At 41.8% G+C, this 16,761-nt stretch overlaps 1 protein-coding gene and 1 non-coding gene across 2 annotated transcripts in view; both read left to right on the top strand.

The window, feature by feature from the left end:
- The window catches only part of LOC136144073 (phospholipid-transporting ATPase IB), a 389,187-nt gene that overhangs the window by 74,692 nt on the left and 297,734 nt on the right, over nt 1-16,761 (top strand). The window contains exons 21-23 of the mRNA XM_065901698.1: nt 930-1,069; nt 2,481-2,619; nt 10,204-10,268. Coding sequence (XP_065757770.1) covers nt 930-1,069; nt 2,481-2,619; nt 10,204-10,268 — 344 coding nt within the window. The remainder of the gene's footprint in view (nt 1-929; nt 1,070-2,480; nt 2,620-10,203; nt 10,269-16,761) is intronic.
- LOC136144585 (U6 spliceosomal RNA) lies at nt 5,322-5,428 on the top strand. The gene has a single exon (XR_010658603.1). It is a non-coding gene; the product is annotated as a U6 spliceosomal RNA (small nuclear RNA).

Raw genomic sequence — 16,761 nt, 5'->3', positions numbered from 1 at the left:
GAACACACACGCACACATGGAAACACACTCCCACACAGGGACACATGCACACAAGGGAACACACACACACATGTGGGAACACAGTCTCACACAGGGACACATGCACACACGGGAACACACACGCACACATGGAAACACACTCCCACACAGGGACACATGCCCACGCACACGCACAGCCTGGCTGATTGAAGCCCGTGTCTTTCACGTGGTAGCGTGCTGGGCCTCTGTTGCTGTCTGACAGGCGCTCCTGCTCCCTGGCCCTGGCTCCTGGGCGTGGGTCATACCCAGCTCTTGTCCTGCTCTGCAGCTGAGGGCTCACTCTTATGGCTTCTTCTCTCCAGTCAGCATCTGTAGAAGAGCTGGTTTATATTAAAATAGAACTGCTTTAAAACAGAAAAAGAGACACAGATGCACAGAACAGACTTTTGAACTCTGTGGGAGAAGGTGAGGGTGGGATGTTTCAAAAGAACAGCATGTATATTATCTATGGTGAAACAGATCACTAGCCCGGGTGAGATGCATGAGACGAGTGCGCGGGCCTGGTGCACTGGGAGGACCCAGAGGAGTCGGGTGGAGGGGGGGGTGGGAGGGGGGATCGGGATGGGGAATACGTGTAACTCTATGGCTGATTCATATCAATGTATGACAAAACCCACTGAAATGTTGTGAAGTAATTGGCCTCCAACTAATAAAATTAAAAAAAAATTAAAAAAAAATAAATAAATAAAAAATAAAATAAAATAAAAAAATAAAATAGAACTGCTTTTAAATTCTCCTTTTGAGTGTGTGAACATGGAGTCAGAGCCGGTCGTCTGTCTCAATCTTGCACTCGCTGGTGGGGTCACCAACGGTGTCCCCCAGGAGTAAGCCCCCCGCTGGTCTGTCGCCAGCACCTGGCCTCACTGAGAGACGCCGGGGCTGTCTTGCAGGTTTGCGGACTCTGTGTGTGGCTTACGCCGACCTCAGTGAGCGGGATTACGAGGAGTGGCTCCAAGTCTACCAGGAAGCCAGCACCATCCTGAAGGATCGTGCTCAGCGGCTGGAGGAGTGCTACGAGATCATCGAGAAGGTAACCACACGTGGCGGGGTTGTTATTGCCCAGTGACACCCAGCGGGCAGACAGTCTGTGAGCAGGACGCCTTTTGGTATATTTGCACAGTGATGTCCTCTGTCTTATGAGTGTCTTAATTCACCATTAGCTCTTTTTGTTTTTCTCACTAAGAAATTGCAATTTATTGAACACAAAAATTGGCAGCCTGATAACTTACTTTATGACATATTATCCTTACATAACAGTTACCTGATTATTTGAAACTTTTCGTAAAACGAGTTCATTAAATCAATGAGGTACATCGGTGAAGAAAGATACACTTTGGAAAAACTAAAAACCAAGTAAAAAGTCATCATTAGTTTTTAATTGTTTCTCTTCTTTAAGAAACCATCAGTTTTTATGGGCTACTGGAAAGGTCTAGCCACCCTCTGCCAAACATTCGTGTCTTAAGTATCTGGGTAAAAACAGCATCGATGACTTTCTGGGCTGGCCTGAGATGAGGCTTAATGAGATTAGTTGACCCTATTGAGTTTCCTGGGCCGATAGAATGCCTAGGCTGGTTGGACATACCTACTGTTCTCACACTTACTATCCCAACATGGTTTGAGCTCTGCCTTTGCTGCTTCACGTTGCTGGTGTAGATTTTGTTGTTATTTCATTCTCCCAAGATGTGAATTAGCTTTCTACAGGCTGATCCCCTGAAATCCGGGAGCCGGATTTCAACCTTTTGTTTCATGTCAGCAACTGTTGGTCCGTCCGTTTTCCAGTTTCAGTAGCTTCAAAGTCATTGCTTGCTTGCTTTTCTCATTCCTTTATTTATTTATTTATTTTAATTCACCTTTGCTTTTTTCCCCCTTGTTTGTCATTTTAATGAAATTTGGGTGCAGATGGAGCTGAATTCGTGTGTCCATTTACCCTGATTCCCTGAAGATTCCAATATTTACTTTGTGAATCATAAAGCAATTAAATAGACACAGTACCCATGTGGCCCCATGCTAGCGGTGGGCACTCAGGACATCGTTGGCTTGCTGGTCACTGAGTCATTTCTTCTCAGGCATTAGCTGGACCACTGTACTTGGCTTGTCAGTGAAGCGAGAGGGAGGGCTCAGTCCTGTGAGTGTCCCCAAGGTGACCTGCCCAAGTGCTCGGCTGCCAGAGGGTCTCTATCTCAGGATGCCCGGGTACCCAGAAGTAGATGATGAGTGCTGGCCTGCATGTGTGTGTGGGAGTGGGGGGCTCTAGCCTTGTGGATGGTTTTGAAATGCCACACGCGTCTATCATTAATTATCTGCAAACAAAGGTTTCATGTAGAGGAAATAAGGTAATTACTTCAGAACATTTTGACTGCCTTTCGTTTGTGAGGAGTTTTGTCATTCATGCCACTCTCCTGTGTTTCCCCATCTTTAATTGAAGCTATTTTTCAATCCAGAATCTACTACTACTTGGAGCCACCGCCATAGAAGATCGACTTCAGGCAGGCGTGCCAGAAACCATAGCAACTCTGTTGAAGGCTGAGATTAAAATATGGGTGTTGACAGGTGACAAACAAGAAACTGCTATTAATATAGGTAATTCATTTAAAAAATAATTGCCTGATGCTGATTTTTGTCTTGTGTTTTTAAAGGCTTGTAGAAGTGTCCATGGGCTCCTCAGACACACTGACAGATGGTGTTTTATAGAATTCTTCATTCACAAGGTCGAGAAAAGTTTACTGAAACCAAATTAGCATCCTCTTTATGAACATTATCTGCCTGTTATAAATATTAAAACTATGACACCTTCCTGAAAAGTATTTAGACACACTTATAGGGCTTCCCCGGTGGCTCAGCGGCAAAAAATCTGCCTCAGTGCAGGAGACACAGCAGAGGCTGGTTTGATCCCTGGGTTGGAAAGATCCCCTGGAGTAGGAAATGGCAACCAACTCTAGTATTCTTGCCTGGAAAACCCCATGGACAGAGGAGCCTGGTAGGCCACAGTCCATGGAGTCAAAGAGTCAGACACAACTGAGCGACTGAGTATACATTCATAAAACCTAGAGAATTCAAGAGTTGATGACAGCTTGATTTTCTTATTATTTTTGATATTATTCTTGATATTCTTATTTTTTCACAAAAATTTAGTCTCAGAGACTAAGCATATTTTCATTAAGTTTAAATATGTGTTACTATTTTATATAGTTATAGCCATTTTAATGATTTTTACCAATTGATATGTTTTTCTAAGAGGCTTGCATCTTTCCCTTCCCTGTATGAGTTGACAACCTCTTTGGTTGCTGAGTATTGCAGAAATGAAAATTGAAGAAAGGGAATTTGAGTCCAAATGACTTGATGAGTGTTGCTGAAGATGGCTTTATTTCTTGTTTATGGCTGAGTAGTATTCCACCATGTATATACCACTGAATTAGGGCATCCGTTGAGCCTGTAGAGGATGCAGTGCAGACGTCTAGACTTAATGTTAGACTTGTCCACATCAGACCATAGGCAACGGCTGTGAGCAGCCTGAGGTCATGCTCTAGGTCGAGGACAATTGTCAGCCTCTGTTCTAGTCCCATGTTCCTCAAACATTCTGTGATATGAGCTGTTATCCATCTGTTTCCCACAATATGGACTGGATATTTTGTATGTTTGAGTGCATCCTATGTGTATGTTAGGGTACCCAGAAGGTACTTGGGAAGCAGATCAAGTGTCTAGCAGTTCTCCTTCTAGCTGGAGTAAGGAGAAGAGTCCTGAGAGCCAGGTGCTGTGCTGGGGGTCCTTTCTCTACCCTGTCTTTGGTTTTCACACACCAGCAGTCTTACAGCCCTGGAAGCGGGAGACATCAGAGTCTACAAGGTCTCACGCTACTTAATGACCAAGCTAGTTAGTGCCGGATCTTGGGGCCATGAGTCCTGGTGCAGGAAGCATTTTAAACAGATTCACACAGCTTTCATGAGCATGCTTCTCCAAAATTTGACTTTGAAAACCCTGGAGAAGGTAGTTTATTTCATGCATTCTAAGACACACATCATTTTCATATTTCACTGCCTCTAAAGTTGGAATGTCTTATGACTGTTAACCCTTATGGTTTTAACTGGCAATGTTTCCCTTTAGAGGTGACATTTGGTGTTTGGTGCTATTGGCTGTCTTTAGTATTTGCTCTGTCTATCTCTTGTCATTTATCTACCACCTGTCCACCCATCTGTCTATCAGAGTTTGAAAACTTATTTAAAGCATACCTTTTAGTTTGTATGAAGATAAATACATGTAGTCAAATTAAATTCCAGGATATTTGTCTCATGTGAGCTTATGAATATTAGGCAGGCACAGTCATCCCGCCTGTGACTCGGAGGTCCTTTGGCACTGGCACAATGCCAGGACTCTGCAGTGCCGTGCTTGAAACACACTAGTGAGCTGTGTTTCCGGGAACTGGCAATTCTCTTTCTTAGCCTAAAAATTTAGCATCAGCTATTCTAAAGTGAAATTTCAGCTGTAGCCTTTGTGAATCATTTAGTTGTCATTTCCTATTATGGCTGGATGAAGCATCTATTACGTAGTAAGAAAGTAGATGTGAGGTTTTCAGAATCTATAATTTTCTTTTAATGGAGGCAGCATAAGTGAGGACAAACTCCGAATACATATTCCATCTTAAAGTCATCATGCTGGGAGCAGCTTTCATTGTGAACCATCTGAGCTGGAATTCAGACCCCCCCCCCCCCCATTTTGGTGTCATTTGATACCTTGAAACCACTTCTGTAGTCTTTTGCAAGTTTAATTTCTGAAACCCATGAACGTGGACTTGCCCACTGGCAGGAGGATGAGTCTGGTTGTCGGGCGGTGCTGGGGGAGCGCGGCCCCGGCCCCAGTGACGCTCACAGAAGAGTCAGGTGCATGGTTTCTTGATGACCTGCAGCTCTGTAGTTGCCAGTTGCTCCCCTGTAGACTGGGGACCTTAGATTCCCAACTTGGGGCCTGAGTGAATTATTAGACCAACTCAGGAATGAGATAGATGAGAAAGTACCTGTCATGCAGTGTAGGTGCTGAGCATGGCTGGCATTCATAGTAGTTACTCAGTGAATGTGCGCATGGCAGTTGGCATATGCTAGCTAAGTCCTTTCTGTAAGTCTTACATCCCTTTGAGATCGACATTATCCCCTTTTAAAGTTGAAACTGAGGCACAGAGATACCAGGTTACCTAGCCTGGGCCACACCTAGCCTGAGAGTCTGAGCGTGTGAGCTTGACATGTGATAGTCACTTCCCAGAAGGAAAGATGTGCGTCAGAAAGACCAAGGGAATGCTCGCTTCAGCAGCACATCCACTAAAATTGGAACAATACAGAGAAGATTAGCATGGCCCCCGTGCAATGATGACATGCAAATTCATGATGCATTCCATATTTTTTATATATGGCATCTAGGAAAAATGGTTCTGAAGAATTTATTTACAGGGCAACAGTGGAGAAACAGGCATAGAGAATAGACTTATGGACATGGGGAGAGGGGAGGAGAGGGTGAGATGTATGGAAATAATAACATGGAAACTCACATTACCATATGTAAAATAGACAGCCAGCGGGAATTTGCTGTATGGCTCAGGAAACTCAAACAGGGGCTCTGTATCAACCTAGGGGGTGGGATGGGGAGGGAGTTTCAAAAGGGAGAGGATATATGTATGCCTACAACTGATTCATGTTGAGGTTTGACAGAAAACAGCAAAATTCTGTAAACAATTATCATTCAATAAAAAAATTAATTAATTTAAAAAAAAAGAAAGACCAAGGGAGGCTCTGTGGGTGAGATTGGTTTAAAACTTGAACCTCAAGAATTTGTTTCAGACAAAGAATGAACATAGCACAGGTCAACGATGGCAGGGTTTGCAGGATTCATGGTGAGGTACGGTTGAAGCCTTTCTGAGAGGCATCTGAGGATCTGGCGAGAAGGGTGCCTGGGTGTGGTTCTGTGGACAAGCCTTCAACATTCTGGCTCTCTGATGGGGAAGGATTCTTGAGCCTTGACCCAGTCTTGAGGAGATTGAGTTCCATCTGTCATCACCTATTTTTGACGTCTGGAGCTATGTTCCACATGCTCACACTCGAACATCGAGTGACCAGATTCTACCTGATATCATTTAGAACCAACAGCACACTTGCTGAGGATTTGGACCAAGGTGAATCCCTCTGTCAGGTAGTTTGGTGAATCCCAGGTTTATGGTTAGTAGGAATCAGTCATTCCTTACCCTTCCAGAGGGCTTCCCAGGTGGCGCAGTGGTGAAGAACCCACCTGCCAATGCAGGAAATGTAAGAGACATGGGTTCAATCCCTGGGTCGAGAAGATCCTGTGGAGTAGGAAATGGCAACCCACTCCAGTATTCTTGCCTGGAGAATCCCCATGGACAGAGGAGCCTGTGGGCTAGAGTCCATAGCACCACTAAGAGTTGGACACGTCTGAAGTGAGTTAGCATGAACACAAACCTTCCAAAAGTGTCTCTGAAGAAATCTGTGTTGAGCTCTCTTTGACAATATATGCTTACCTCAAAAAAAAGGCACTGATAGTGAGTTCCCAGAGGTTTGGTTTGGTCATATTTTCTAGTGTGAATGATGGTTTTATTAAAGTCAGGTCCTGCTCTAAGTACCATAGATGCTGTAATATTTTGATTGCTTTGATTCTACTCAGGTAGCAGAAAGACTCAACACTTTTGTGGTGTACTGTTAACTTCAGCTCTAGTAAAGAGTGAAATCCCAGAGGTCCCCGCCTCAGTCATTTTACGGTCGTCTTGTTAGATTGTGAGATTAAAGAAATAGACCTCAATTTACAAGAGTAGATTGACATTTCATACCTGGCTCTTCTCCAAAAGTTGATCTCATTTTATCCAAAAACATTAGAACTCAAGCACAGCAAACTTGGATTGACATAATTTAATTTGCCACATTAGCTAAGTCACATTTAACTGTGTTAAACTTCCATGGTCTGTCTAGAGCAAGTGTTCTGTGTGATAATTCTTTAGGCAAAATCTTGCTACGTTTTCCAAATTAAAAAAAAAACAAAAAAACCTGTTTCTTCTCAGAAGTCTTGAGTTCTGTGTATTTAAATTCATGAACGTGTCAGTGGTTTTATTTATTACCCTCTCCCTGCAACGGATAGAAAAATACTTTGAGCTTTTCCATAATATCTTTATGCAGCTTCAGTTGTCAAGTGGCGTTTGACTTAAATTGCAAAATGTAAAATCAAGCGGCAGGCGATGGCTTAAAGATTACAGCTTGCTCTGCAGCTGTTGTTCATATCAAAAACTACCAGCAAATCCTTTCACGTGAGTTATACTAAATTTGTAGCAGTCTCTGTTGTGTGGAGTTGCTGGAAGTTTCTGGGGCAAGGGAAGAAAAATGATTAAAGTTTCAATATCCCTGTTTGTCAATGAAAATAAAATCTTGACCTCCTTTCTATACTTCATCTAAGAATTTACAGGAAGGAAGAATACATTTGTAAAATTTGGGGGAAAGAAAGTTCAATTATTTCTATCCTGCTCTGTAGAACTTTTAATGGCATCCTGGGAAACTCATTTCTACACATCACTATTGTTAAAATACAGACTTGAACAAGTTTGGAAATGCATAGAAAATGGTGCTGTTTCCTCCTTTTTTTTCCCCTCTCCCCCTCTTAGAGGGTTTAACAGGTGTTTGCTTGTGTGGTCCTGTTATTTTTGACTTAGTTGTTTTCACTTTAAAAACATTAATAATATGTGGCGGTTGTAACCAGCCAAATAGTCTAATTCCCTTGAGATAACTGTTATTAACTGCCTGGACTAGGTATTCTTGATGGTATTCTTAAAAAAATTACCATTGGATAAAAAGCCATAGTTTCATGCTTGAAAATTTGTGTTCTGAGATGGCTGCTAAATATTCTTGTCAAATGACCATCATTTGTGAAGATTATACTTCATATATTCCAAAATAAACAAAAACATTTATCACTACCCCCCCCAAAAAAAAAACCCAAGATTTTTCTCATTTTAATTTTAGTCTGTCTTGAGTTCTATTTTGTGCCTTTTAGTAGTGCTTCCTGAGGATGAAAAGAGAGCCTGCCAGGTAGAATTGAGCACATATGCACAGTAGCTCTGTGACTTGTTCATCCGTTAAATGCCTGTCGTCCTTACTAATAAATACAGCATCTGTGGGAAGGGTTATTTTGGCTCTTCTGTGGAGGACAGCCCTGGCCCCTGTTGCCCAGGGAACAGCATGGGTTAAGGCCCTTCATGTGATTGTCACCTGCGTCCTTGCATGAAGGGTGATGTCCTTCATGCTGATAACTTGTTCCCTGTTTCTGTGGTCAGTGGTCCATTATTGCTGTAAGGGCCACTTTTCTAGGTGGGAGGACTCTCTTCTTGCCTTTTCTCAGTGAGATCAGTTGAGTAGGGGTTGGTGGTGAATGCATGTTGTTGCCAGCTCTCTTGAGCAGGGTGATTTGAAAGAAAGCCCAGGGCCCCTATAAACACCCTTGGACTTGGGATTGGCTAATCCTCTTGATGAAAGTGAAAGAGGAGAGTGAAAAAGTTGGCTTAAAGCTTAACATTCAGAAAACTAAGATCATGGAATCTGGTCTCATCACCTCATGGGAAATAGATGGGGAGACAGTGGAAACAGTGTCAGACTTCATTTTTGGGGGCTCCAAAATCACTGCAGATGGTGACTGCAGTCATGAAATTAAAAGACGCTTACTCCTTGAAGGAAAGTTATGACCAACCTAGATAGCATATTAAAAAACAGAGACGTTACTTTGCCAATAAAGGTCCGTCTGGTCAAGGCTGTGGTTTTTCCAGTGGTCATGTATGGATGTGAGAGTTGGACTGTGAAGAAAGCTGAGCACCAAAAAATTGATGCTTTTGAACTGTGGTGTTGGAGAAGACTCTTGAGAGTCCCTTGGACTGCAAGGAGATCCAACCAGTCCATCCTAAAGGAGATCAGTCCTGGGTGTTCATTGGAAGGACTGATGCTGAAGCTGAAACTCCAGTACTTTGGCCACCTCATGTGAAGAGTTGACTCATTGGAAAAGACCCTGATGCTGGGAGGGATTGGGGGCAGGAGGAGAAGGGGACAACAGAGGATGAGATGGCTGGATGGCATCACCGACTCTATGGGTATGAGTTTGAGTAAACTCCAGGAGTTTGTGATGGACAGGGAGGCCTGGTGTGCTGCGATTCATGGGGTCGCAAAGAGTCGGACATGACTGAGCGACTGAACTGAACTGAACTGACTGAGGCCCACCTCCTCCTCTTCCCCAGAGCGAGGGGATTTGAAAGGAGGAGTCAGAAGAGGCTCTCAAAGTCTGAGTAGGAAAGAGCTTCATAGAAATATATTCAGCTTCTGGGAGGAAAAGTGGGAGAGTACCTGACTTAAATTAACCTACATAGGAGAGGTACTGTTGTTTAAAATGCAATGGGAATTATTAAGAATTAGCACTGAGATACTCTTTTTCCAAACCTTTTTTAAAGCTCATTTAATTTTTGAAATGGGATTGCTTTGAGCTTCTGCAGGAAAAGTAACTCTGTGTATCATAGGATTCCTTAGAAACCTGCGTGAAGATTGAAGTAAAAGTGAAAGTGTTAGTCACTCAGTCGTGTCCGACCCTTTGCGACCCAATGGACTGTAACCTGCCAGGCTCCTCTGTCCATGGGATTCTCCAGGCGTGAATACTGGAGTGGGTTTCCATCCCTTTCTCCAGGGGATCTTCCCAACCCAGGGATCGAGCCCAGGTCTCCTGCATTAGCAGGTAGATTCTTTGCCGTCTGAGCCACCAGGCAAGTCCCAAGCAGGTGAGGGACTTAATATCACAGTAGGCGCCTTTATGGTGATTGAGGAGGACTTTGGGGTTCCATTTGTCTCCTAAAGTGTTTGCTGTTGTTCTAGAGAACCCAGAGCTCATCCTACTGTTCTACAAGGATAACAGGGATAAGGGAAGATCCACAGAAAACTGAAAAGTGTTTATGCTATTTCAGTCATTAGTTATGGAGACCTTCTTGAGCAGCATGGGGCAAGCTCTGCTCGGTTTCTCTGTGTGAGCCCATAGGCTTAACATGGTCATCAGTCAGGTGCAGGAGGGGGACTGAATTCAGGTCACTCTGAACATGGTACGTTCCTGGCGGGGATGGTTAATTCACGTATCTTGTTCTTTTTTTCACTCTAGGTTATTCCTGCCGGTTGGTGTCACAGAACATGGCCCTTATCCTACTGAAGGAGGATTCTTTGGACGTAAGTAGCTTTTCAAAACTTATATTTGATATAATTGTGTTAAACCTTTTCTTTATTTTATCTAGTATGGCTGATAAGCAGTGTTTATTTATTTTACTGAAAAGCGACTGAAACTACTTGGTGTGTTTTCTGTTTTTGTTTATGAATGGATGGCATAAAGTCGTATCTTTAAACATCAAAATAGTGAGTTTAGGACATTGCTTTGTGAGCTCCGTGATGATGCTTTGTTTTACTCACCTAGAGTTGTACATTTATAATGGAGTAGTCCCAGTCCATCCTAAAGGAGATCAGTCTGGGTGTTCATTGGAAGGACTGATGCTGAAGCTGAAACTCCGATACTTTGGCCACCTCAAGCAAAGAGTTGACTCATTGGAAAAGACCTTGATGCTGGGAGGGACTGGGGGCAGGAGGAGAAGGGGACGACAGAGGATGAGATGGCTGGATGGCATCACCAACTCGATGGGCATGAGTTTGAGTAAACTCCGGGAGTTTGTGATGGACAGGGAGGCCTGGCGTGCTGCGATTCATAGGGTTGCAAAGAGTCGGATACGACTGAACAACTGAACTGAACTGAACTGACTCTTAGTGTGGCTTGACTTCCTGTTAGGATCTCCATAAAGGAGTGATGGTCAGCTCAAGTGTTGCTTGCTATGGAGACTTGCAGAATTTCCTTTCTAGTTTCAAGTGTCAGGAGTTGTCTCTGTGTATATGACAGTTGGTTACACAGGCTCAGGGAGAATGGAAGAGACCCCTATTTGCCCTCTCACAGTCTAAAGCCACTGGTAAGACCCTGGCTGGGAGCTGATTTGAGGGTCACCAGTGGTCTGCTTGGCAGTTTGATAAGATACCAGGAGCTCAACAGTGAGGTTCCATTTGTAGGTCACTTAACAAGAGCTTGTTCCTGGCAGGCACCCATGGCAGTGCCTATGGTCAGTGCGTTATATATAAATGTCAGCACTCCGAGCGGGTGTTAAGGTTAGTTACACTTGTAAAGAGGGGAGATGTACTACCTGCAAACTGGGGATGTGAATCCTCCTGTCACTGCCAGGATGTGGTGTACCCATTGAGGATTCCAGGGGCGGGAGTCAGGGGGTGTCTGTACCTCTGAAGCCCCTCATAAGTTGATGTGAATGGTCTCTGCTTTTCCTCCCTGGGGTGTGGTGCTGAGTGAACCACGAGAAGTAAGAGGTGTCACTGATCACTCTTCTGTTTGGATGAGCATTTTCTTTTCAGTCTTTCAAGATGAGGGCAGTCTTAAATGCATGTTTCAAGAACATGTTGAAGAAAAAGAATCCCTGGGCAGATAAAAACCCAAGCTTACTGTATAAGTAGGAATAGGAGTCTTCTTTCTTAGAGATGAGCTGTCTGCTCTCATTGGGGAAATTCTTAAGTTACCACTGTCTCCTTCTCCTGGTGTAACCATATGCTTCTTCCACTTAAATTAGAATCATAAACCTCATGGAAGGTGTTTTAGTTCATGTGAACTTATTCATTTGGTCTGAACATTATTTTATTGAGGTACTCTTTTCTCTTATTATCCAGAACTTAAATTTTCAGTGTAAAGTAAAGCAACATATATAAAAAAAAAGAGAGAGAAAACTTTCTGTAAGGGGTTAATGAGAAGTTAAAATATTTTTCTCTGCTGTTCATGGCAATAGTCACTTGCCATAAGTGGTTATTAATTACTTGAAACGCAACCAGCTTGATTAAGGAACTATCAATTTCAAGTAATTTAAACAAACACGTGTGGCTAGTGGCTACTCTATTGGAAGACAGTGTAGGTCATTTTCAGTCCATTTGTGCAGGGGTCAGCAATTTCTGGCCATTGGTCCAAATCTAAGCTTACCACTTTTTTTTTTTCCTGTCAGTTTTATTGAGACATAATTGACATACAGCACTGTACATGTTGGGCTTCCCTGGTGGCTCAGACAATAAAGAATCTGCCTGTAATGCACGAGATATGGGTTCAATCCCTAGGTCGGGAAGATTCCCCAGGAAAGGGGATGGCTACTGACTCCAGCATTCTTGCCTAGAGAATTCCATGGACAGAGGAGCCTGGCAGGCTACAGTCCATGGAGTTGCAAAGAGTCAGACGTGACCCTGTATCCGTTTAAGGTGTTCAGCAAAATGACTTACCTACATTATGAAATGATGACCATAATACACTGAGTGAATGTCATCTCCTAGATACAAAATTAAGTAGAAAAAATATTTCTTGTGATGAGAATTCTTAGGATTTACTCTTAACAAACTTTCATATATAACTTACAGCAGTCAATAAATAAATTATATTTATCATGTTGTGCATTCCATCCCTAGTGCTTATTTACTTTACAACTGGAAGTTTGTAGCTTCTGACCACCTTCCTACACTTCCCCCTCCCTGACCCTCCATTTCTGGTACCCACAAATCTGATCTTTTTCTATGAGTTTGCTTTTGAAATATAATTGACCTATAGCACTGTTAGTTCCTGTTATACAACATAGGGATTTGACTACCTGTTTTTGTAAATAAAGTTTTATTGGAAGACAGTCATTTACATATTGTCAGTGGTAAATGTAAGTAATTGCAAAACAGAACAAATGGTCCATGAACCCTCAACTGTTGACTGTCTGCTCCTTTGCCCTCCGTGATCAGAGGGAAACTGACCCCATTCTGGTTACATCGTGTGCTATTGCTGCACCTTCTAAAACAATGTTTTTTGAAATGTTAAGAAGCACTAAGAGAGAAGTAGAATCTTTGACTAATTTGGGGGGGGGGGGAGATCCAGATTTATAAATAATTAAGTACGTTTCCCTACCATGAGTTTTGTGCGATTTTTAATATGCTTATCACACTGTGAGTCAGGCAGAGGGTGATATAGAATATTTTGTTAACCAAACTTATTTAACCACTGAGTTTCTTTTTTGATGAGTAACTCTGTGATAGCAATACAGGTTTAGAAATGCTAATTTTAAAAATATAGAGATTTCCTCTTTTCAGATGTGATAAAGTAAAAGCAAATAAAAGAGGATACTGATACTGATAAGAAAACAGAAAAACACATATTTAACTTCAGAATTTATATGAAATCAACAGATATTTGAGTGTTCTTAGTAGGCCAGGCAGATTGCTAGAATTGCAGACACAACAATAAATGACAGTGTAATCTCTACTCTCAGGTTTATATTTTAGCTGAGAAAACAGCCATTTAGTATTGACTTAATTAAGCTTTTATTGTGACAGTTGCCACAAAGGAGAAGTGTAAGACAAGATGCTAAGTACAAATAGTTAGGGGGGTTCATGAACTGTCTTGGCGAAGGATGAGATGGTAAATATTTTAGGCTCTAGATCACAGCTGCTCTTTTCTCCCCCTCTAATGAGAAAGCAGCTGTAGATAGTACACACACAGGTCACCCATACATAGATGTGAGCATGCCCCATTTGCATGCATACATCTGTCTCTTTGTACTCATGTTCTTAACACATTTATTGCCCAGGGGATTTTGTAGACACTAACACTTGTGGCCATAATAACTCTCTGGTCAATAATGATTAAGTATTTTCCAAAACTGACTATACGAGTCATAAAGAAAGTCTTCATGACATTTCAGAGAATTGGTTATCATTTGGCTTGTTCTGTGAATCCAAGGCCCCACACCAACAAATCAGTGATTTAAAAAAAGTTTATTATAAAAGTTCCCTGGTGGCTCAGCTGGTAAAGAATCCACTGGCAATGTGGGAGACCTGGGTTTGATCCCTGGGTTAAGAAGATCCTCTGGAGAAGGAAAAGGCTACCCACTCCGGTATTCTGGCCTGGAGAATTCCATGAACTACAGTCCATGGGGTCGCAAAGAGTCAGACACGACTGAGGGACTTTCACACTCATAAAAATCTGTACTCTTGGAAATTTAAAAACTACACTCATAAATAATTCAAGAGTCAGAGAGGAAATCACATTGGAAATTAGAAAATACTTAGAATGATTTAAAAATACTTTGCATCAAAATCTGTGGGATTTGAATTTCCCAGAGAGAGAAATTCGTACCATCACTGCTTATCGTATAAAAGAAGAAATACTTAAAATTAGTAAGCTATTCATACAATTTAAGATGTTAGCAAAAGAGCAAGATAAGGTCAACAAAACTGAAAGTGGATTCTTCAAAAAGACTAATGAGATTAACACACACAAAGTTGGTCAGGGAAAAAAAATGTTAGGAATGAGAAAAGAGAAATAACTCCAGGTAGAGACAGCAGTGATTAGAATAATATGAATGACTCTGTGTAAATAAATTTGAGGCTTAGATGAAATGGGTAATTACCTAGAAAAAACATAAAACTTCAGACTCGAGGAAATAGGAAACCTGAATAACCCTACAACCGTTAAAGGAATAGTGTCATGACTTCTGATTTTTCCTCCAAAGAGAATACATTATACTCTAGTTTTGTCAAGAGTTAAAAGAACAAACAGTTCCAATTTTATAAAAAGTCTTCCAAAAAAATACCAAAAAAAGTCAATCCTTTTCAGTGTAGGTTGATGTTTGAAGTAACCTTTGGATCAAAAGCAATAGGGGCAGAATGGTAAAGAAAAATTGCAGATCAGTCTCAACTGTGAACGGAGAGGTAACATTCTTTGATAAAAGATCAACAAACCAAATCCAATACAAAAGAAATCAGACATATGATACAGTTAGGTTTAATTCCAAGGCTGTAAGCATGTGTTTTCTTGAGAAAAATCTGCCGTTAATATACTTTACCTCATTAACAGATAAAAATAATACAGTCATCCAATTGGATGTAGAAAAAAATTTAGTATTTATCTTTAACCAACAACAGCAACAAACTTTAAATCCTGGAGTAGGTATGCACTTAACTTGATAAGGTGCATCTACTGAAATCCTCTGTCAAATAACTGTATTATTCACAGTCAATGATGGACTCATTTTCTCTACAGTAGAGAGATAGCATGTTCCCGCCAGGAGTCCCTTTTATTGCTAGATGTCCTGGGTTGCTAGATAACTTTTTAAAGAAACAGAACATTACAGATGATTGAAGATTCATTAGTTCTCTTTTATCCAGGGTCTAAAACCTTTGGTTTCCTTTGCCATGCACGCGTGTATCTATAAGCTATGTCAAACCTGGTGTTGAAGCTTTAATTTTGGGATCATGTTTTATGTATCTCTGTGCAGTTTGATTTTTTCACCTGTGTTTTTGACACTGACTCGTGCTGATCAGTCTAGTTTTAGCTCATTGCCGAACAGCGTTGAAAAATTGGTGGTAGACGTGTCGGACCGAGTTTCCATTTTTGTGTTGTGGTGAGTGCTGCTGAGAACGTTGCACACGTTGCACACGTGTGATCTCTGTGCCCCCTGCACCAATCCAGCCACTCAACGTGCACACCCACTGTGTCCCCAGGTGATGCTTCTCTCTCTCTGGGGTGGTTCCACCACACACTCCTCCTCCAGGCGTGTGTACAGGTTTCCATGACTCCAAACCCCATTTCCGTGGATGCTCCGTCCGTAATACAATAGGCACAAAAAGATGTCCGTTTCCCATTATCTTTGCCGAAGGCTGACAGTCACCTCTTAGTGGGTCTTTTTTGTACTGCTTCCTGACTGCTTGGGGAAAGTTTTCAGCGTGCTCCCCCACTCTGATTTCTCACAAGAACTTCTGGGGCCTATGTGACGAATTATGTTGTCAGTGTGTGGAACGTCATTTTCTTCTTAAGGATTGTGGACTCCACATGCTCTCCATACCTTTTTGGTGGTCTTTTTTTTCCTTTGTGGGTAAATGGTTTCTAAAGCAGTTCTTTTCCCCCAGATAAATGAAGACGAATCCTTCTTTGTTGCCATTCTTCTGTGACCACTTAATGAAACCGAAATTTTAAGAGCAGTATTTGGGATAGCTTATCTCATCAGATTCTTTGAGTCCCTGAAGTTGCCTGTTGGGGATCCAGAAAGAACTTCTAGGCTGCCCCCACCTCTGGAACGTTTATTTTCTGTTTCTGAATCATGAATCCTAGGAATCACTCTTTGTTCCTTTAAAAAAAAAATTAGCAAATCTGATAGATTGAATTAGGTTGTAGGGGACAAATTGCTGTGGCCAACCAAGCACATATGGCTCCTATTGAAGGTAATCATAGTAACCCTTTGACACGTGTGGCAGCTGCTGCCAGCCTCCAGCCAGGATCTAGGCTTAGAGGGCGGTGCACATGTAATTTAAGCAGTAACCTCGAGATTAAATATGTCATTGACAATGATTTTGCAGAATAAAGCTGAAGCCTGCTGTATCTTGAAAAGGAAATTATTTCAGACGTATAAATAGCTTACTGTACAGTTTAATTATAGTCTTAGTAGTAGACAAGGCTCAACTGATGAATCTCCACAAGGAGATTCATGTAGGACTGAAAATCTTGCTGCATTTGTATGGAAATAGCAAAAGCTATGATGCCAAGTGGAATGTAAAACCAGTTTCAATTAATTTTGAAGTTAATTTTTTTACTATAATTGTACAG

Source organism: Muntiacus reevesi, chromosome 11 (assembly GCF_963930625.1).
Source record: "Muntiacus reevesi chromosome 11, mMunRee1.1, whole genome shotgun sequence".
In the NCBI taxonomy this organism is placed as follows: Eukaryota; Metazoa; Chordata; class Mammalia; order Artiodactyla; family Cervidae; genus Muntiacus; species Muntiacus reevesi.
Note: the sequence above shows the minus strand (reverse complement) of the source record. Positions and strands in the feature narration are given on the sequence as shown.